The 23,836-nt window shown below is 36.5% G+C and overlaps 1 protein-coding gene across 1 annotated transcript in view; it reads left to right on the forward strand.

The window, feature by feature from the left end:
- LRRC74A (leucine rich repeat containing 74A) overlaps window positions 1-23,529 on the forward strand; it is a 54,820-nt gene extending 31,291 nt beyond the window's left edge. Inside the window, exons 11-13 of the mRNA XM_044662102.1 lie at window positions 7,856-7,996; window positions 21,125-21,232; window positions 23,440-23,529. Of these exons, the coding sequence (XP_044518037.1) occupies window positions 7,856-7,996; window positions 21,125-21,232; window positions 23,440-23,529 (339 nt within the window). The remainder of the gene's footprint in view (window positions 1-7,855; window positions 7,997-21,124; window positions 21,233-23,439) is intronic.
- Window positions 23,530-23,836: the final 307 nt, after the last annotated feature.

Consider the following 23,836-nt stretch of genomic DNA (forward strand, 5'->3'; position numbering starts at 1 on the left):
ACCCCACCTCCCTAATACATCTTTTATTCCTATTCTTCATTGAAGTTCCTTATTGATTATATGGTACCAACTAATCATACCCACAATTTTACATATTAGAAAATAGGCTTAAAGATGTCATATGACTAGCCCAAGGTCATACCGATCATACAGAGGCAGCTAGGTAGTAGAGTGCATAGAGTGCTGCTTCTATAGCCAAAAATACCTAAGTTCAAATCTGACCTCAGACACGTACCAGCAAGTCATAAAAGTCTCTTTTGCCTCAGTTTCCTCAATGGTAAAATGGGGATAATAATAGCACCTATCTCAGGGCTGGTTGTAAGGATCAAATGAAATAACTTTTTTTAAGTGCTTAACATAGCAGCTGACACATAATAGGCCCTAAATGTTTATTCTCTTCCCATACGTCACTTGAATTCAGGTTCTTTCACTTCAGGAATGAATACTCTTCATTCCTGAATACTCTTTCTAGTACCAATTGTAGTATTAGTTTGATTTCTGTTCTAATTGATTTTTTAAATTTTTAAAATTTTTTTTTTATTTTTTAGAAAATTTTTTTCCATGGTTCCATGATTCATGTTCTTGCTCTCTCTCCCCCCACCTCCCCATCCCCCATTAGCCGACACACATTTCCACTGGTTTCTTCCTGTGTCATTGATCAAGACCTATTTCCATATAATTGATAATTGTTCTAGGGTGGTCATTAAGAGTCTACATCCTAATTGTGTCCACATCAACCCATGTGTTCAAGCAGTTGTTTTTCTTCTGTGTTTCTACTCCTGTAGTTCTTCCTCTGAATGTGGGTAGCTTTCTTTTCCATAAATCCCTCAGAATTGTCCTGGGTCATTGCATTGCTGCTAGTACAGAAATCCATTACATTCAATTTTACCATAATGTATCTGCCTCTGTGTACAGTGTTCTCCTGGTTCTGCTCCTTTCATTCTGCATCAGTTCCTGGAGGTCTTTCCAGTTCACATGGAATTCCTCCAGTTCATTATTCCTTTGAGCACAATAGTATTCCATCACCAACAAATACCACAATTTGTTCAGCCATTCCCCAATTGAAGAGCATACCCTTCTTTTCCAGTTTCTTGCTACTATAAAAAGTACAGCTATCAATATTTTTAGTATGGAGTCCAGGTTTCTATTAATTTCTGGTTTTTCTGGAAGACCAATTATTCTCAAATTGTCTCTTCTAGCCCGGTTTTCTTGGTCTGTCACTCTCTCATTGAGATATTTCATATTTCCTTCTATTTTTTCAGTCTTTTGACTTTGTTTTATTTGTTCTTGTTGTCTTGAGAGATCATTAGCTTCTAATTGCTCAATTCTAGCCTTTAGGGACGGGTTTTCGGCTCTAAACTTTTCGTTTTCAGCTATGATCTTTTGGTTTTCTTTTTCAATCTGGTTCATTTTGCTTATCAGTTCATTTGATTTCTGAGCCTCACTTTCCAATTGCAAGATTCTACCTTTTAAACTGTTATTTTCTTGCCAGATCTCTTCCATCTTCCTCAGAATCTCAGTTTTGAACTCTTCCATAGCTTGTGACCCGTTTTCCTTATTTGAGGAGGGTCTGGATGCTTGTTTGTTCTCCTCCTCTGTTTGCTCGGTTGTCTGGATTTTCTCTGTGTAAAAGTTGTCAAGTGTTAAAGACTTCTTTTTCTTGTTGTTTATCTTTCTCTTCTGAACTTCCTGAGTCTGAGTAGCCATCATTAGCCCAGCAGCTTCTCAGCTTTATCTTCGCGCTCGGGGTCTGTCCGCAGTCTTTTGGCTCCTGAGGTCTGAGTTCTGGTTTTTTCCAAGGTCAAGCCCCCTGGTGGACCCCCTTGCTTGATCCTCTGCCGGAGGTTCCTTTACAAGTCTCAGGGCGCTGCTTCCACAGTCATATACCCATCTACGCTGGTTCCCCACTCAGGGTTTCAGAGCTTTAGCTCGTGGCTGTGTCTGCCTCCACCCACGCCTCCGACGCTCCTGCACTCTGCTCCCGCACTCAGATTTCGTGTGCGTTCTTTGGCTTATTGGGGTCCCAAATCTTGCTGCTCTCAGGAACAGGTCCTGGAGCTGCCAATGACTCGATGGGTGCCCCAAACTTGCTCTATTTCTTTTTAACTGGCTTTGGCGCTATAGGTGGTGTGTGTGGAGGGGGTGGGGGTGGGGTGGTTGCTCAGCCCGCGATTTAGTGAGAGCTGTTTCACCCCTTTATAGCATGGAAATGTCCTGATTCCACGTACCTTCCACACTGCACCCTGTTGTGGGGTTCCTCTGTTCGTCTGGACTTGTTTTTATGTCCCCTTGAGGAGTTTTGTATGTTTCGGTCAGGAGAGGTTAAGAGCTGCTTTTTATACTCTGCCGCCATCTTAACCCGGAAAACTCTATAAATATTTTTGTGCGTGTCTTTTTCCCTATGATCTCTTTGGAGTACAAACCCAGCAATGGTATGGTTGGATCAAAGGGCAGGCATTCTTTTAGCGCTCTTTGGGCATAGTTCCAAATTGCCATCCAGAATGGTTGGATCAATTCACAACTCCACCAGCAATGCATTAATGTCCCAATTTTGCCACATCCCCTCCAATATTCATTACTTTCCCCTGCTGTCATTTTAGCTAATCTGCTGGGTGTGAGGTGATACCTCAGAGTTGTTTTGATTTGCATTTCTCTAATTATCAGAGATTTAGAACAGTTTCTCATGTGCTTATTGATAGTTTTGATTTCTTTATCTGAAAATTGCCTATTCGTGCCCCTTGCCCATTTATCAATTGGAGAATGGCTTGATTTTTTGTACAATTGATTTAGCTCCTTGTATATTTGAGTAATTAGACCCCTGTCAGAGTTTTTGGTTATAAAGATTTTTTCCCAGTTTGTTGTTTCCCTTCTGATTTTAGTTGCATTGTTTTTGTTTGTACAAAAAACTTTTTTAATTTAATGTAATCAGAATTATTCATTTTATATTTTGTAATTTTTTCTAACTCTTGCTTGGTTTTAAAATCTTTCCTTTCCCAGAGACCTGACAAGTATACTATTCTGTGTTTGCCTAATTTTCTTATAGTTTCCTTCTTTATATTCAAGTTTTTCACCCATTCTGAATTTATCTTGGTGTAGGGTATAAGATAAACCTCATCTCTCCCATATTGTTTTCCAATTTTCCCAGTAGTTTCTGTCAAATAGTGGATTTTTGTCCCAAAAGTTGGGCTCTTTCAGTTTATCATAGACTGTCTTGCTGACATCACTTACCCCAAGTCTATTCCACTGATCCTCCCTTCTGTCTCTTAACCAGTACCATATTATTTTGATGACCACTGCTTTATAATATAGTTTAATATCTGGTACTACTAGGCCACCTTCCTTCACATTTTTTTTTCATTATTTCCCTTGATATTCTTGATCTTTTGTTCTTCCAAATGAACTTTGTTATAGTTTTTTCTAATTCTGTAAAAAAGTTTCTTAGTAGTTTGATAGGTATGGCACAAAATAAGTAAATTAATTTGGGTAAAATAGTCATTTTCATTATGTTAGCTCTAACTTAAAAACTAGAAAATGAACAAATTAAAAATAAATTAGAAATACTAAAAATCAAAGGAGAAATTAATAAAATCAAAAGTAAAAGAACTATTGAATTAATAAATAAGACAAGAAGCTGGTATTTTGAAAAAATAGATAAAATAGACAAAGTACTGGTAAATCTAATAAACAAAAGGAAAGAAGAAAACCAAATTAACAGTATCAAAGATGAAAAGGGAGACCTCATCTCCAGTGAAGAGGAAATTAAGGCAATCATTAAGAACTATTTTGCCCAATTATATGGCAATAAATATAGCAATCTAGGTGATATGGATGAATATCTACAAAAATATAAATTGCCTAGATTAACAGAAGAAGAAATAGAATACTTAAATAATCCCATATCAGAAAAAGAAATTGAACAAGCCATCAAAGAACTTCCTAAGGAAAAATTGCCAGGGCCTGATGGATTCACAAGTGAATTCTATCAAACATTCAAAGAACAACTAATCCCAATACTATACAAATTATTTGATGTAATAAGCAAAGAAGGAGTCCTACTAAATTCCTTTTATGACACAAATATGGTACTGATCCCAAAGCCAGGCAGATTAAAAACAGAGAAAGAAAACTACGGACCAATCTCCCTAATTAACATAGATGCAAAAATCTTAAATAGAATACTAGCAAAATGACTCCAGCAAGTGATCAAGAGGGTTATCCATCATGATCAGGTGGGATTTATACCAGGAATGCAAGGATGGTTCAACATTAGGAAAACCATCCACATAATTGACTATATCAACAAACTAATAAACAAAAACCACATGATTATCTCAATAGATGCTGAAAAAGCTCTTGACAAAATACAATACCCATTCCTATTTAAAACACTAGAAAGTATAGGAATAGAGGACCTTTCTTAAAAGTAATAAACAGTATCTATCTAAAACCATCAACAAGCATCATATGCAATGGACATAAATTAGAAGCCTTCCCAATAAGATCAGGAGTGAAACAAGGATGCCCATTATCACCTCTATTGTTTAACATTGTACTAGAAACACTAGCAATAGCAATTAGAGAAGAAAAAGAAATTGAAGGTATTAAAATAGGCAATGAGGAGACTAAGCTTTCATTCTTTACAGATGATATGATGGTCTACTTAGAAAATCCTGGAGAATCAATTAAAAAGCTAGTAGAAATAATCAGCAACTTTAGCAAAATTGCAGGATACAAAATAAATGCACATAAATCATCAGCATTTCTATATATTTCCAACACATCACAGCAGCAAGAGTTAGAAAGAGAAACATCATTTAAAATCACCCTAGACAATATAAAATACTTAGGAATCTATCTACCAAAACAAACACAGGAATTACATGAACACAACTACAAAACACTTTCCAAACAATTAAAACTAGATCTAAACATTTGGAAAAACATTGATTGCTCATGGGTAGGATGAGCTAACATAAAAATGACCATTCTGTTTTAATTGAAAACATGTTGAGGTTAGAGGACAGGGAAATGAGTAAGATGTTGAGTTTAATGGTGAGTGGTTGGATGGAATATAAGGAATCATATTTTGGAAAATATATTGTGCTTATAAATTAGAAAACAATCCAAAAAATGGTTTGCATAATGAAACACTGATATAAATGTCTATTATTCCTGAGTGATTGCTCCGAAAAGAAATATCCATTTGCATCAATAAGAACTAGCACCCTTCCACGTTTCAAGGGTCTGTCATTTTGTCAATGTTGGAGTTCCTTTCACCAGTGAAGAACACTGATATTTCTAAGATTTAAACAGTCAATCAATCAACATTTATTAAGCATCTACTATGTTCCAGACACTATATACTGGGCTTAGACTTTTCCTGAAAACTATTGTGAATAATAATGTCAACACCATTCCCTTCCCTGCCCCTTTCCTCCCAACTCTCAATCTCTCTCTCTCTTTCTCTCTCTCTCTCTCTCTCTCTTTCTCTCTCTCTCTCTTTCTCTCTCTCTCTCTCTTTTCCTCTCTCTCCCTCTTTCCCTCTCTCTCCCCCTTTCTCCCCCTCTCTCCCCACCTCACCCCAGTGATGTGCTCCTCTGAACTTAGGTAAGCTAATCTTTGGCTAATGTGCACAGGTTACCAATGGGCCCAAACAAGATGCCTTTCCGACTTGGTAGTATCTGCGAGAGTTTATGACCATTGAAACTCGACGTCATCTCTATGCCATACTGAAACTGAGGAAGGGGACATGAGTTTGAAGGCAGCAAGTTCTTGTATCTTTGCTAAAACATCATTGTTAAGACAATCCTCGCCACATACATAAAATTTAGAAATACAATTTGGATTACATTACAATATAGCACCATATGGTTGTGGTGGCAACTGGCTAAGATAAAAATGTTTTATTTTATTAATGTGTTAGAATATCAAACTAATGATCAAAGTTAGTAAGTGAACTTAAACCTAGACCAGAACTTCTTAATCCTTTTTTGCCACAGACCTCTTTGGCAGTCTGTTGAAACCTATAATAGAACCATTCTCAAATTCACCTTTTTTTAAATGCATACAGTAAAATCCATATGACTACAAAGAAAACCAAAGGTTAGTGAAAATAAATATATCATTTGTTCCATCTAATTTAATGGGCCCCAGGTTAAGGACTTCTGATCTAGAGATATAAATCAAAGGAATCAGAACTGCTACAATCAGCAAAATACAAACTATAACAAGTAGCAAATATTTATTAAGCCCTTACTGCATGCAAGACACTAGGCTAGGCATTGGGAAAAGAAAGACAAAAGTAAAAAATAATGCCTCCCTTTAAGGAGGTCATATTCTCCTAAGGCTTTCATAGGAAGGGAATTCTAGAATAAGGAAACACCCTTTTCCAGTGTAGGTCTGACCCTTCCCTACATCTTGGAGATAAAAAGAGAGTTTAAATGACTTGCCAAGGATGACACAAGCCAGTATATGTCAGAATCAGAATTTGATCCCAAGACCTCTTGAATTTAGGACCAGCCCTCTACCCACTGTACCCATTCTTCTTTTCACAAAGAGAAAAACACTACACAGATACAGGAAGAAAGGAACAAAGACAATGGAATGAGCCAGATAAAGGAGTAACTCTAATGTTGTTATAATTCTCCATATAAAATATTTTTAAAGCTTTATTATAAATATAAATTAAATTACTTCTGTATTGTTTCAAGTTAAGACCCTTGCTCCACATCTCTAATCAGCTACCAAATCTTGTAGTTTATACACATCATCTTTCTTGTTGTCTCCCTCTTTCCAAACACCTGACCACCACCCTTGTTTAGACTTTTATCGCCTTTCCAATGGACCAATGTCGTCTTCCGATTTGGGCTTCCTCAACTAAGACTTTTCCCATTCCTCCACAGTGCTGTCAAAATTATTTTCCTAAAGCACAGGCTTTATCATGTATGTCACTCAGTAACATCCAGGTGCTCTCTATTGTCTCTAAGGTCACATTTACATTTCTGTTTGATACTTAAAGACTTTCTCAATAAGGTCCCAACCTACCTGACCAGGCTTATTAGATTTTAACACCTTTCCCACATACTGTGATCCAGCCAAACTGATCTCTTTACTATTCCTCACACTCCACCTAAGAGTAATTCTCATATACTCCATCTTCCATTCCCATGCCTTTGCTTGGCCTGTTTTCTATTCTTTCCTAATCTCTGTCTTTTAGAATCCCTAGTTTCTTTCAAATCTGAGGACCACTTTCTTTTTTTCTTTTAAGTTTTTCTTTTGAAATATTTTCCCCTAGTTACATATTTCATGTTCTTTCCCTCTCCCCCAAACCCTCCTAACTCCCCTTAGCCAACGTGCAGTTTCACTGGGTTTTACATGTATCATTGATCAAGACCTAATTCCATATTATTGATAGTTGGACTAGAGTTATCATTTAGTGTCTACATCCCCAAATAATATCCCCATTAGTCCATGTGTTCAAGCAGTTGTTTTTCTTCTGTATTTCTCCTCCCACAGTTCTTGAGGACCACTTTCTAAATGAAGACTTTCCTGATTCTCCAGATACTAATGTCCTTTCTCCAAAAATTATCTTTCATCTATTTTGTATATACCTGCACATGTACACATGGTCTTTCCTAGCAAGAATATAAGAACCTCAGGGGCAGGAACTGTTTCACTTTTATATTTATATTCTTTGTACCTAGGTGAGTCATGGTTAAACACATGGCAGACATTTGATAAATGTTTACTCATTGATTGATTCATCAAAATAAAAGCATATGTATAAGCAAAACAGAGATAGGATCCCCAAAAGTGTCTTTCTTTGATTTATGACCGCTCTCTTCTCTTCCATCAGAATGTCTTAGTGACTGAAGGATTTGTGAAACAACTAGAAGGAGTCTTTGCTGTTCATCCTGAGCTAGATGTGCTCTATGGTGAAGTGACAGGCACCATCAGCAAAACTGTCTCATTACCAATTGCCTTCAAAGTGATCAAGGTAAGTATTCCTCCTCCTTCTCTCTTTTGCCTACTGAGCCCCTTGGCAAAAGAGTAATCTGGCTTTCAACCTCATCTCAGCTTAGCACACACTAAGTCTCCATCTCTATCCTCCTACAAAAAATGCTAGCAAATGCCAACTCTTTAATTCACTTTAGTTCAACTAAACTAACATTTACTATATGACTTCTACTTGCAAAGCACTATGTTATGTACTAGGGATACACAAATACTTAAAAACACCTTCAATTTTATTAATGCGGACATTCTGTCCAGAGATTCAATTGCAATTCTCTATGCCTAACCTTCCTTATTTTCTCTTTTAAAATTTTTAATTAAAATTTTTAATTCTTTTTATAAATTTGTTTTAAATTTTAATTTGTAATTTTAATTAAATTATCTTTTAAATTTTAAAATTTTATTTTATTATCAAATTCAATTTCACCTGAATCCTCTTCCTTCCAACTCCTCCTCTTTCATCCATTGAGTATGTCAAAAAAAAAAACAAAACCTATTATAAATACATAGTATCAAGCAAAACAAATCCCTAAATTAGCCTTGTCCAAAATTTAAAAAAAAAAAAAAAAAAAAAAAAAAAAAGGTGATTCAACTCGCACTCTGAATTCATGGTGGGACATGTTGCCTCATGAGTTTCTTCATGAGTCCTTTGGATTTGTGACTAGTCATTATGTTGATCTGAGTTTCTAGGTCTTCTGAAGTTTTTTAATTCACAATATTTTCATTATTGCTGTATAAATTGTTCTCCTGGTTCTGCTTTCATAACTTTGCATCAGTTTATGAAAATCTTACCAGGTTTTTTTCTGAAACCCTCTCCATCATTTCTTATGGAATAATTAGTATTCCTATACATTAATAGATACCATAACTTGATCAGACATCCCCCAATTGATAGGCGGTTTATAATTCTCTGCCACCATGAAAAGAACTTCTATTAATATTTGCATACAGAGGCAGCTAGGTGACTCAGTGGATAGAAAGCCAGACCTGGAGACAGGAAGTCCTGGGTTCAAGTCTGGTCTCAGACTTATCCTAGTTATGTGACCCTAGGCAAGTCCCTGTATATATACATATATATATATAATTTTATCTATTTTCCCACAGTTCCACTAACATTTGTCATTTTCATTTTTTTTCCTTCAAAATTTGCCAAACAAATGGGTGTACAATGGCATTTCAGAATTATCTTAATTTTCATTTCTCTAATTACTAGTGATATAAAGCATTTTTTTCAGATAACAATTGATAACATAGATTTGTTCTTCTGAAAACTGCTTATCATATCCTTTGGCCTACTTTTTCAGTCAGTGAATGGCTTTTATTCTTATAAATCTGAATCAGTTCCTCTAGGTATATCTCAAAATGCAACTTTTGGAAAACAATATGGGAGAGATTAGTTTTAGAACATCTCACACCCAATACCAAGATAAATTCAGAATGGGTAAATATAAAGAGGGAAATTATAAGTAAATTAGGTGAACATAGAATAGTATACCTGTCAGATCTATGGGAAAGGAAAGAATTTTAGACCAAGCAAGAGATAGAAGATATTACAAAATATAAAATTAATAATTTTGATTACATAAAATTAAAAAAGTTTTATATAAACAAAACCAATGCAACCAAAGTAAGAAGTGAAGCAACAAATTGAGGGGAAAAAATTATAACAAAAACCTCTGAAAAAGGTCTAATTTCTCAGATTTATAAGGAGCTAAGTCAACTGTACAAAAAAATCAAGCTATTCCTCAATTGAAAAATGGTCAAGGGACATGAATAGTCAGTTTTCAGATAAAGAAATAAAAACTATCAGTAAGCACATGAAAAGTGTTCCAAATCTCTCATAATTAGAGAAATACAAATCAAAATAACTCTGAGGTACCACCTCACAACTAGCAGATTGGCCAAAATGACAGTAAAGTAATAAATGTTGGAGGGGATGTGACAAAATTGGGACATTAATGCATTGCTAGTGGAGTTTTGAACTGATTCAACCATTCTGGATGGCAATTTGGAATTATGTCCAAAGGGCTTTAAAAGACAGCCTGCCTTTTGATCCAGCCATACCACTGCTAGGTTTGTACACTAAAGAGAGAATAAAGAAAAAGTCTTGTACAAAAATATTTATAGCTGTGCTTTTTATAGTGGCAAAAAAATGGAAAATGAGGGGGTGTCCCTCAATTGGGGAATGGCTGAACAAATTGTGGTATATGCTGGTGATGGAATACTATTGTGCTCAAAGAAATGATGAACTGGAGGAATTCCATGTGAACTGGAACGACCTCCAAGTCTCCAACGATGCAGAGTGAAAGGAGCAGAGCCAGGAGAACGTTGTACACAGAAAGTGAAACACAACCAAATGTAATGAACTTCTTTGCTAGTAGCAATGCAATGATCCAGGACAACCCTGAGGGACCCAAGAGAAAGAACACTATCCATATCCAGAGAAAAAACTGTGGGAGTAGAAACGCAGAAGAAAAACATATAATTGATTATATGGTTTGATGGGTATATGATTGGATATTTTGGCTTTAAATGATCACTCTAGGGGGCAGCTTGGTGGCTCAGTGGATTGAGAGCCAAACCTAGAGACAGGAGGTCCTACTTCAAATCTGGCCTTAGACAGTTCTTAGCTGTGTGACCCTGGGCAAGTCACTTAACCCCCATTGCCTTCCCTTACCACTCTTCTGCCTCGGAGCTAATGCATAGTATTGACTCCTAGACTGAAGGTAAGGATTTAAAAAAAAAATAAAATAAATGATCACTCTACTGCAAATAATAATATGGAAATAGGTTTTGAACAATGATACATGTATAATCCAGTAGAATTGCTCGCCAACTCCAGGATAGGGGGAGAGAAGAGAGGAAGGAAAAAACATGAATCATGTAACCATGGAGAAATATTCCTAATTAATTAATTTTTTAAAAAGAAAATGCAACTTTTATCAGAGAAACTTGCTACAGAAATTTTTTCAAAATTTCTGATTCTCTTCTAATTTGAGGTAGACAATTCTAAATATAAAAATTTTTAAGATTTAAAATTTTTACAATAAGAATTGTCTATTTTGCCTCCTATAAACCTCTGCATCTCTGATTTAGCATGAGCTTTTTCCCTTTTCATAGATGCCACAGATTAATTTCTTAGAACATAGGTTCCTCTAATTTTTTCATGAATTCATGTTTTATGTGTAAATCATGTAACATTTTGGAGCTCATCTAGTAAATCATGGGAGATATTGCTCTATATCTAGTTTCTTCCAGGCTCCTTTCAAGTTTTCCCAACAGTTTTTGTTAAATTTAGTAAGTTTTGTCTCTGTAGGTGAGATCTTTGGGTTTATCAAATACTGGGTTACTAAGTACGTTTGTTTTATATATTGTATACCAAATCTGATCCCCTAATCAAACTCTATTTCTTGTTTCTTACCCATTTCCAAATTGTTTTGATGATTACAGTTTTGTTGTATAATTTAAGATCAGAAATTGCTAGGCTCCCTTCTTTCCCAATTAAAAAAATTCCCTTGATATTCTTGACCTTTTGTTCCTTTAATTTTGCTAGGTTTTTTTAGCTCTATGAGCAATCTGTTGGTAATTTGATTGTGAGGTGCTGAATAAATAAATTTAGATAGTATTGTCATTTTTATTATATTATCTCAGCTTATCCATGTATAACTAATAATTCTCCAACCATTTAGAGCTACCTTTGTGGGAAGAGAGTTGTGTATATTCATATAGTTTCTGTGAGTATCTTAGCAGACTTCCACTCTCCTCCTTCATTCTCTACCTTGTATTATACTTTTAATACTCATATTATGCTCCTTGATGACAGGGACTGTGTCAACTTATCTTTTTGTATGTCTAGTACTTAGTAAGAGCTTGGGCAGCTAAGTGACTCAGTGGATTGAGAGGCAGAGATGGAGATAGGAGGTCTGTATTCAAATCTAGCCTCAGACACTACCTAGCTGTGTGATCCTGGCAAGTCACCTAATTCCAATTGCCTAGCCCTTACTATTCTCCTGCCTAGGAAATGATATTTAATATCACTTCTAAAGAAGGGCTTTAAAAACAAACATAAAAATAATAAGTGCTCTATGAATATCATCTGTAGAAGTGGAAGGAGTCAATATTAGACTCTTGAATCTTCTGAATTTTTGGTCCAGTGTTTGTTCCTCCACACCTTGAGATGAAATGAATATTCAGCTGTCCTAAACAGGACAGGATGGAGTAAGATTGGACCTGTGGCTTCACTGGTATAGGGAAAAAGAAACTCCTTCTACCTCTTCTCTGCTGTTTATAGTCTTAGAGTGCAACCAACAGGTTAAGTGACTTCCCAGGATTACACAGCCACTATCTGTCAGGTGTAGGACTTGAACCGAGGTTTCCCTGACTCTAAGGCCAGTTCTCTGTCCACTTACACAATGAGGCTTCTCTTCCCTAAGTAGGAAACAACAATACTGCAGAATATCATTTTACACAAACTCAACACACATGAATTCAGGTATACACAATTTGCAATAGAAAAAGATAAAGGTAAAAAATACATAAAATAAAAGATTTTAATTATGTGCTAAATCTGCACCATTTCCCCAAGGAGAATAAAGTCTCACAGCCATTCATTCAATCACACTCATTCTCTCTCTGAAAAGTGTTCACATGAGTCATTACTCCCACAATTTTGCCCCAAACTTTAGCTCCAACATCAGTCATTGTCCAGAGAGTTCTTATTTGAAACAAATCACATCCACACCTAAGCAATGCTTATTGGTTTAATAAACACTGTTTAGTTATTAATAATGGCCCCAAAGGGCAAGAGTAGTGATGCTGGTAGCTCTGCTAAGCCTCAGAAAAGTCATAGAGTGCCTCAGTATGTTCATATGAGAAATAGTTCTTAAATAACAGGGTTCGCTATGATGTATGATTTTCAACTTACTCAAAGGGTAAACCTTGCACATAAGGGCTGCATAAAATGAGGTCCTACTGTAGCCAAGATTGTTGAGGGAACCCATGAATGTGAGGAGCCTGGGGCTGGACTCACATCAGATACATTCAGCTTAATGGCAGTGAGGACCCCATGCAGGTAAAGATCATTCTACCTGGAGCTCTCTCTCGTCATTGGTTCCTCTCTATCCGAGCCACAGTATCCAGAACTAAGCAATGGAAAGCAAACTCAGCACTAGGGTTCTGTTGTGCAGAATGTAGTGGAAGGTGAATGGGCTCTGAGGCTTTTTCTTCCTTTGGATGAGACAAGGGCAGCTGAAAATGAGAGGGCATGTGATGGGCAAGAGTTATACTATATTTGGCTCAATGTGGAGGAATGAAAAATTTCAAATTAAAAGATAGCTAGAATAGTAATCCTTTGGAGTATATACCAAGCCAGAGCTCAACAATCCGGAATGTCAGATTTACATAATTGCTCAAGGTAGGAACTGACTTTTTTTTACATCAGGCTTGAACCCCAAGAATTCCTATTGTATATCAGATGGCAGCACCCACTGGCAATAACTGGTATTGCAGATCAGCTCTTTCAAGGATGATAAATATAAACCTTCTATACTACTCCCATGAGCCCCCAAATTTCTCTAGTTTGGGTCTCAGCATCAAGAATATACAATAGAGTTTGTGGTGAAAGTAAAGAACCACCACAGAAATGTAAAAACGTGTGTATTGTTTGCTTGTAAATAGTTGTTTGCATGTAAACTCCTTGAGAGCAGGGAGTATCTTTCATCTTTCTTTGTATCCTCAGTGCTTGGCACAGGACTTGGCACATAGTAAGCACTTAACAAATGTTTGTTGATTGACCTACAGTGCTGAAAGAGACCAGTGGAAGATAGAGAGATGAAAAAGCCTAGTGTTATATGATTGGAGGATGGAGACCAGAGTTAGGAAGAGTAAGGGGAAAAAAGACTTTAAAAGTAGTGGAAATGAAGAACTTGGAAGTGCCTTACCTACAAAAATCTGGAGGGAATAAAGTGAGACCCAAAAGAGAAGAATCTAGCTGCTTAGGACTACATTTAGGACATCAGCCTCTATATTTCCCCATTTTAAGCCTTCTTTACTAAGAGAAGGGATAGGTTCTAAGGGCAAATGCTTTGATTAGTAATCAAAGATCTGTGATTTCCTGGATCTTCTTCTGTGCTGTCCCTCCCAAGAGGCTGAGCAAGATGAATGGGGCATGAGAAAAAATAAATGCCAATTATAAACATCCAGACAAAGGGGAAAAAACTAAATTCTGGAAGCTAAGAATATGGACTTAGGAATCCCTGCATGTAGAGAAGTTCCTATGACTCAGAAGCAGGGAATGAAAAGGGATCAATTGTGAAAGAGAATATTTGACCCAATACCGTTCCACCATGATCTAAAACTTGGAAATTGCTTTAAGACACAGATAATAAGAATGATTTGCTTTCTTACTGTAGCTATTAGACTAGCTATTAAATTAACTCTTTCCTAGTTATAAAGATTCATCTCTATTGGTTTGTTTTTGTCCAAGGGAAACATATCTTTTTTAAAAAAAGATTAATCAATGGTAAAATTGCCTTTAGGGAAAGATCCTGGACCTGTAACTTTATTGTTATAGGGAATTACTAGGTGAAAAATTTCCTCTTATCAATGCAGGTCCATACCTCCACTGTAATTTATGGCCTTAAAGATTTCAATTAGAATTGTAAGGTAATAGATCTACAAGTATTAAAGATCTTAGAGATCATCTAGACTCCCTCATTCTGCCAAAAGTATAATAGTTAAGAGTATTATAGAATTGGAAAGGACCTTAGAGGTCATCTAGTCCACACACACCCATTTTACAGATTTGGAAGCTGAGGCACAACAAAGTGAAGTATCTTACCCAAGATGACATAGGTAGTAAGTGACCAAAAAAAAAGTGCTAAGATTTCAACCCAGGTCCTCTGAATCTAATCTCAGCACCTTTTAAGGCCAAGAGAAAGAAAGTGATGCCCAGTGTTACAAAGGTAATAAATAGCAAACCCAAGATTGAAAAATGGGAACTCTGACTTCAAATCTAGTGTTCTTTGCACTAAACCTAAGAATGAGGTTTGGTTTGGTTTTGATTTTAAGAAGAAATCAAGAGCCAATATGTAGGGAGGGAGGAGAAACAGTATTAACAAAGACAAAAAATTAGGAATGTGTCCCATATGTCTGGAGTCCAATGAATAAATTGGACAGGCTAGAGTAGAGCCAATGGTGCAGGACAATTATAGGAAATAAAAGAGTGGAAAGGCAATTTGCAACCAGATTTTGGAGCTCCTTGAAAGCCAAAGTCAGCACCATGGCCAGAAGTAATGGTCATGTAAATAAGTACCATGGCTTGAGCAGATGTGGATTTGGGAAATTTAGGGCAGATGTTCAGACAATTTAAGGAAGAGAAATAGCTGAGGATTTTTAGTGACCAGTATTGTGAAGCTTTCTGTAGATTCAGTTGTTTCAGACAATGATTTCAACCCTGAGAAGTTTCCCTGGTTTGGGAAAGGGCATGGCTTTATTGATTTACCAGAGACTTCTCTGATAAAGATGTGATTCAGGTAGGCTGGCTTATGAAGAGGCAGTCAACAGAACCATGTTTATTTTTCTTCCCTTCTCTGGGGCATCTATGTGATGTGGCTTTGCTTCATCAGCTTCCCAGCACAGGTGAGCCTCTGCTTATAAGGCCTTTCTCAGAGGACCTCGGCTGCCTCCCCAAGATGGCAACTGTCTGTAATTGCTCCCATCAATTCCAGAATAAGGATTTTTAAGAAATCCAAGGGGCAGCTGGATAGCTCAGTGGATTGAGAGTCAAGCCTAGAGTCGGGAGGTCCTAGGTTCAAAGCCGGCCTCAGACTCTTCCCAGCTGTGTGACCCTGGGCAAGTCACTTGACCCACATTGCCCACCCTTGCCACTCTTCCACCTAGGAGCCAATACACAGAAGTTAAGGGTTAAAAAAAATCAGAAGTCATCATGAGACTATCTAGGGTCTGTCAAGTTTTATTTTTTTATTTTTAGCAGGGGAGAGATGAGTTAAGAGAGGACTTTAAGATTCATCTGGTGGTGATGTCAAACTTATGGACTTCTGGTCCTGCAAAATTTCTGAGTGTGGCCAGAGTCAGATTAAAATGTAAAGGGTTGGGAGAGAGCTTGGTGGCTCAGTGGATAGAGCCAGGGTTAGAGACAAGAGGTCCTGGGTTCAAATCTGGCCACAGATATTTTCTAGCTGTGACCCTGATCGAGTTGCTTAAGTTCAATTGCTTATCCTTTACTGTTCTTCTGTATTGGAATGAATACTTAGTATCAATTCTAAGACAGAAGGTAAGGGTTTAAAAAAATAAAAAGATAAAGGGATCATAGCATCATAGAACTTAGAGTCAGAAGAGGCATTAAAACCCTCTAATTTATAGATGAGGAAATGAGAATGCCCACAGAGGTAAAGCAAATATTCCAAAGTCACAAAGACGATTAAAGGCAGGGCCAAGATTTGAACCCATGTCTTCTGACTGACCATTTAGGTTCTCAAACTTCTTGATCTCAAGATCCCTTCATACTCTTAAAGATTATTAAGAAACCCAAAGAACCTTTGTTTATGTGAGTTTTATCTATCAGTATTTACTGTATCAGAAATTAAAGCTAGTCTGTGTATTAAAATGTATTAATTCATTTAAAAATAACAAATATAGGTCCCTTACATATTAGCATAAGATATTTTACAAAAACTATATTTCCCACAACAACAAAAATTAGTGAGAATAGTGGCATTGTTTTACATATTTGCAAATCCTCTTAAAGTCTAGCTTAATCCTTATATCTGCTTCTACATTCAGTCGGTTACAGTGTGTTGTTCTATTTGAGATATATAAAGAAAATCCATCCTCTTACAGGTAGGTAGAAAAGGGAGAAAGGTGGCTCATCTAGGTGGCTCAGTGGATTGAGCGCCAAGCCTAGAAATGAGAGTTCTTGGCTAATTTTAGAAAAGGAGAAGAGGGAAGAAAACAAACTTTTGTTAAGCAACTATGTGCCAGGCTGGAGAAGGAAATAGTAAGCTACTCTGTTGTCTTTGACAAGAAAACCTCATAAGAGGACATGAAAAATCAGACACGACTAAAAAATGACTAAACCACAAAAATGTGCCAGGCACTGTGCTAAGCATTTAAAAAATATTGCCTCATTTGATCCTCAAAACAACTCTGGGAGGTAGGTATTATTACTATTATTATCCTCATTTTACAGATGAGGAAATGGAGACAAATGGAAATAGAGTGACATACCTAGGATCACAGATCTAGAGTGCAGATTTGAACTCAGGTCTATCTGACAGTGAATAGAGTACTGGACCTGGAATCAGGAAGGATCATCTTCATGAGTTCAAATCTGTCCTCAGACACTTCCTGGCTGTGTGACCCTGGGCAAGTCACTTAAATGCAGTTGCCTAGCCTTTACTGCTCTTCTGCTTTGGAACTGATACTAATATTGATTCTAAGACAGAAGGTAAAGGTTTAAAAAATGCTTATTCCCTTCCCCCTTTTCACTGGCATCCCTGCTCCCTGTTTTGCCCTTCATTCTCCATACAACTTCTAAACTGGGATTCCTAAAACACATATCTGTCTGTGTTACTCTACTTCTAGAGGAAAATAGGTGGCACAAAGAATAGAGCACTGAGTCTGGAGTAAGAAAGTCCAAATCCAGCCTGACACTTAGCTGTGTGACCTCAGATAAATCTTTAATAACCTCTATCTGACTCAGTTTCTTCAACTATAAAATGAAGATAATAATATAATAGTATCTGTCTTACAAGTAACATTAAAGTGATTTTCTAGAGCACGGGCCCAATCATCTTACTCAATAAACTCCACAGGCTCCCTTTTGCCTCCAAAATTAAGTACAAAATATTCTGTTGGGCATTCATTGCCCTTCATAAACCCAAACGCCTCTTACCATTCCAGTCTTCTTATACTTTATTCCCTGTGGCACTGACCTCCTGGCTATTCTATTCTACATACGAGACTCTCCATCTCTCCTCTCTGGACATATCTCTAGCCATTCTCCATGCCTGGAACTCCAACTACTGATCTCAGCTTCCTTTCCAACTAAAATCCCATGTCCTACAGGAACCCTTCCCCAATTCTTCTTAAATATAGCACCTTCCCTCAGTTAATTATTTCCTATTTATCCTGTATAGAGCTTGCACAGATTTGTTTTGCAAAAATCTTTAGATAAGTTTTCCCATTAGATTGTAATCTCCTCCAAGGCAGGGACTGTCTTTCACTTTTATTTTTGGGTATCATTGGTGCTTAATACATAATAAATGGAGAATACTGATTGATTCATTATTGTGAGGATCACAAGAGATAATATTTGTAATGCCAGCACATAGTAGCCACTTAACTTCTTGTTCACTGTACTCTAAAATCTTCTCTGGTTCCTTGTTATCTCTAAGATAAAAAGAGAAAATCTTTGGCCTCTCCTAATCCATCTCCCACCTACCCATCTTGTCTTATTTCATAGTATTCTCTTTCATGCCTTCTTTATTCCAGGCAAATAGGTTTGTCAGCTATTCCAGGCACATGCATGTAATCTCTTGTTCCTCTGCCTTTGTACAATCTGTTCCCTGGTCCCTCTTCATTATCTGCCCCTTAGAATTTCTACATTCCTTCTTAGCAGAGTGTAGGTTCCTGGTACAAGAGACCTTTCATCTTCCCTCAATTGTTAATGCTTAATTGATCTTGAAATTACCTTGGATGTATTTTGCATTTACTGTTCATCATTCCAATTGTATCAGCCCAACAGAATGTAAACTGTTCTAGGGCAGGGACTCTATATTTTATTCTCCTACATATTTATGTCTATCATCTATATCTATATCTAGATAGATAGATAGATAGATAGATAGATAGATAGATAGATAGATAGATAAAACTCATTTTGTTTTTTTATCATGTGTGTGTTTGGCTTTGTATCCCCAAGACCTAGCCTAGTGTTTGCCCCCAGAGATAGAAATTATGATTTCATTGGTACAGGGAACTCTCAAGTGGAACAACTCCTTCTACCAGGAGTCTGCAATTTAGGTCTTAGTTGCTTAGAGCTTAAGTGACTTACCCAGATAGTCACATAGCTAATATACATCAGAACACAGGTTTACTTGGCTCTCTATACACTTCATCACTTTGCCCATAGTTAAGCAAATGTGTATTGAATTAAATTGAATTTATAGCACCCATGCCGCAAAAAAAAAAAAATGTGGCTGTTTCCATGATCCTTCAGACTAAAGATCTTTACCATCCTTCAGGCTTTTTAGGCCTAGGAAACTAGACTCCTCATAGGTTATTAAAGTGAAAGAAATTTATAAGTATTTTGGAGAAGATCCTTCTGTCTTAGAGAAAAAGACATCTTGGCCTTTTACATGTGAAAGATAGAACTTCTTAATATGGCATTACAGAATGAGATACTCAAATCAATCAACTCATTATGAATAAATTGTTGGATTAGCAATTTTCAAATGGGAACAAAATGCACTTTTTGTACTCATAATGTCAGTTTATAATCCTTAGGAACACTTGTTATCATTGTACTAGTGAGAGATAATTGTGCCAACTGATAAATTGCCACATAAGTCCCCTTTTTCTATTTGCTTTTTTCCCCTTTCCTTCTCTCATTCTTTCCTGTTTAGACATATTCCTTTGTTAGCTTTGGTTTCATTACTCTTTCTTTCTATGATTCTTCATTCCCCCTGATGCTAGAAATTTACTGTCTACTAAGAGGTCCACAATCTGCTGTTGAAAATTATTTGGGAATCATTTACTACTACCATACATTTCTTTCTGATTTGGGACCAACTCTTGACACTACCAAATAATTCAAAACCAGAAATTAATATGATTTAACCGGTGAAAATAACATTAAACAAAAACCATTAACATCTGTGGAGTGGTGAGGAGGAAGCTCAACTTCCATAATGCTCCCTGATTGGCATGTGAAAAAACCTAGAGCCAAGAACACTACAATCAGGAAAAACTGTCAGGACCACAGGTTTCTGCTACTGTTCAATATTTGTGTTTTTTATTAATTATATTGGTCAGCAATAATCTCTCTAACTCTGTCTGTGTCTCTCCCTCTCCCTTTCTCCATCTCTGTCTCTTTCTGTCTCTTTGGCTCTCTCCTCATCTATACATATATGTACACATGCACATACATATGTATAAATGCATATATGTGTATGTATTGTATACATATACTGTCTAGGGTGATTAATTATTTCATGTGCATATACTTATCTCTAAGTAGCCTATAAATAATCCGTAGCACTGAGCTGAGAATAAGGGAGACATGGATTCATAATTCACCTATGACCCCTATGAGCTGTGCCACCCTGGGCAAAGAACTCTTTGGGCTTCAGTTTCCTTTCCTAAAAAATAGGGATGATAATATCACCTATTCCACAGAGTTATTGTGAGGCTCAATGAGACAGTCAGTGTATATAATTCACTATGTAAATCTCAAATTCCATGTAAATCTTATTTAAATTATTATTCTATTTTTATTTTAATGAATAATCATTATATTTTATATATGCTATAAATAACTATATATTGTTAATATATAATAATTATATTTTACATATAATATTTTATTTTATATTACTGTTATTATTTTCCTTTATATCTTTTCATAGTCCCAAGAATAGTTCTAGATATGCATAAACTCTTGATGGAATCACAATAGCACAGAACTTTTAAAGGTAGAAGACACCTTGAAGGGTAATCAAGACCAGTCCTTTCATTTTAGAAATGACAAAACTAAAGTAAAATATAAAAAGTAAGGTAAAAAAAAGTAAAGTAAAGAAGTAAAGACCCACAGCTAATTAATTAATGTTAGAGCTGGGACTAGAAGCTCGATCCCTAGAGTTTTCAGTCCTTTCCCTTCTACATGATTGCTGGTCACTTTATTGAGGAACATGGAAGCGTACCATCTCAGGTGAGCCTTTTAGATGCATCACTGTCTGCATGTGTCACTCAGTAATCCAAAGGTCAGAATAGGCTGTAGGCTGTTGGCACAAGTCTAAGATGAAGTGATAGCTTAAGTGGGTTTTCTCCTATAGTCACATTGTCATTAGTGGTTTTCTCTTGCTTCTCTCAGGCTTACGTGGAACAAAACAAAACCAACATGTTTGAATTCTTCAAGTCCATAAATCATCTTGGAACACCGAAGATGCCTGTGGCAGAATTCCGGAAAGCCTTGACATTAGTGAGGTTCCCCAATAGCTACAGAAGTCTATGTCTGTGTCTGTATGTCTCTGTGTTTCTTCCTAGGATTCTAATCTGGGAAAGGCCAGGGCACATCACTGGAGAGCACTCAGGGATCCCAAATGTTTTATTATTAACCAACATCCTGGAGGAAATTTCCCTCCATTTGAGTTGTCTGGTCCGGGCAACCAAACCTCTGTCAGGAGCTTCCTATTTCTTGATCTTCTGGATTTTCCTTAATATTTCATATAGATTCTGAACAGCAGAACTAATTCCCAAGAGAGGGATAACTAAAGAGGAACTGCATCCTACCAGGAGAACCATCTGGCTTACACTTAAGAGAAATAAGCAACTAGAGAATCAGTAGAAAAGCAGCATGTATGTGTACATGTGTGCACGTGTATAGCTTAAAGCTGTCCTGAGATATTTGGAACCATACACAGATACATAGATTGTAGACGTATAGATAGAGACACATAAATAAGAGTGTGCATATAATATACATGTGTATAAAACATACATACATATATGTATATAGTGCCCCAGACATCTCAGTATATTCACAGTAAGGGGAGCCACCAAAGTGATTCAGAGCAAATTGAGATAGTATGATTTCATGTCCTTGGAAATGCACAGATATATTCCAGAATGCTGAAGGCATGCACAAAGTCCCTTGGCAAAGGTATCTACAGGGAATTTAATGATTAATTTTAAGCATACTATAATGATTGATTATTGATTCTCACACACAATTAATAATTGGAATTATTCTTTACTATGAAATATTTTATGATTAGAACTTATTGTTAAAATACTGATTATCTAACAGAATTAAATGCAGAGAATATACAGTGACACAGAGGCAGAAAACAGTGAATACAAACTGAAGTTGCTCAATTAGATCTTTTATAACTAACACTGAAACATATGGGATGCTTACGTATGTGTGAGTATGTATGTATATGAAATATCTATATGCACACAGGCGTGCACCCCAAATGTCTCCATGCAGTAGATTTGTATTGCATACATACATGTACACATGTGTGTATTTGCACAGCTGTATATATTTCTGTCACATATATTCAAACTCATTTATGTATTTTGTGAGTATAAGTTAAAGCCAAACACATTATTCATTTAAGTAAATCTCATAATAGAATGGCAAATAGCTCTAGAAATGACAAAGCCCTACATATATTTGTGTATGTATATATACATATACCTATCTATACTATCTATATACATTTATATACACATAGTTTATTTGTGTATATACACATATCCATATATGCACGTGCAATGTGCATATGCAAGTGGTGCAGTAGGTAGAGTACTCTAATCTTCCTGAGTTCAAATCTGGCTTCATGTGTAACTGTGTGACCCTGAGGAAGTCATTTAACCTTGTTTGACTCAGTTTCCTCATTTGTAAAATGAGCTGGAGAAGGAAACAGTAAACCACTCCAGTATCTTTGCCAAGAAAATCTCAAATGGGATCACAAAATATCAGACACAACTAAAAAATGAATGAATACCAAAATGTAGTATATGTATATATATATATATATATATATATATATATATATATATATATATATATACACATACACATCCCAATAGGTCTGCCTTACTGCTTGAAATTTCTTCATTACTAACTTCTTTGAACCAAGTAGAGAAAATACTATTAAAATACAAGTGATATCTGGTCAGGAAAAGCACAGCCCAAAAGGAAGGTGAGTCTTACTGGTGATGTGAAGGTAGGGAGAATAGATAGGAGAAGTCAGGAAAGGAATAACTGGAGTAGACTTCTCTCCTAAGAGATTCTCTCTTTGCAAGAAAGAAAAAATAAAGGTATTGAAAGACTCTGAAAAAGAGAGAAGAGAGGGCCATGAAACATAAACTTGACCTTCCCCAGAATTTTGCTTACTGTAGATTCATCCACCTGATCCCTCTGGATCCTTCCCCTACCCCGCTCTACCGTGGGCCTTTAAGCATGGGAAATGAGAGTTCTTCTTGATCCTCAACTCCATATTGAGGTTTGCTTTTTTAGTCCCCTATTTCAGTAGCTTCCAAGATTTTTATTCCCATTTCAATCAAGAAAATCTGCCTGGTTGAGCAGTGAGATGTGAATCTGAGATGAGACACAGGATGGCTACAAAACAATCAGTTAACACAGTTTTTTTCCCCTTCTTCCCTCCACTTCTGTAGCAAAACAAGGTCCATTTGAACAGACCACAAATCAGAGAATTAATCAAGAAACTAGATCCGGATGAAACAGGGATAATAGACTACAGGTGAGCCCTAATCCTTTACTGTTATCTATTATGGTAGTAAGATCTTTGGGTGACATGGCATGTGCCTGGAATCTTTCTTTGTCCATTTCTGATTGCTTGCTTTATGGAATTCCTTGTTTCCACCCAAAAGAATTTTCCCTGGTTCATCAGAATTAAGAGAACTGAAAACTCAACTCACTCCATTTCCTGGGAACATCAGTTTCACCCATTCTGCAGCATCTAGCTTCCTTTTCCAAGGTCCCTGGTAGTATGTATGACTGTCTATCCCATGAATGGCAGAGAACTAGCACTGTTTCAGGGTCCATTGTTCA

The sequence above is a fragment of the Gracilinanus agilis genome, chromosome 2 (genome assembly GCF_016433145.1).
Source record: "Gracilinanus agilis isolate LMUSP501 chromosome 2, AgileGrace, whole genome shotgun sequence".
Classification (NCBI taxonomy): domain Eukaryota; kingdom Metazoa; phylum Chordata; class Mammalia; order Didelphimorphia; family Didelphidae; genus Gracilinanus; species Gracilinanus agilis.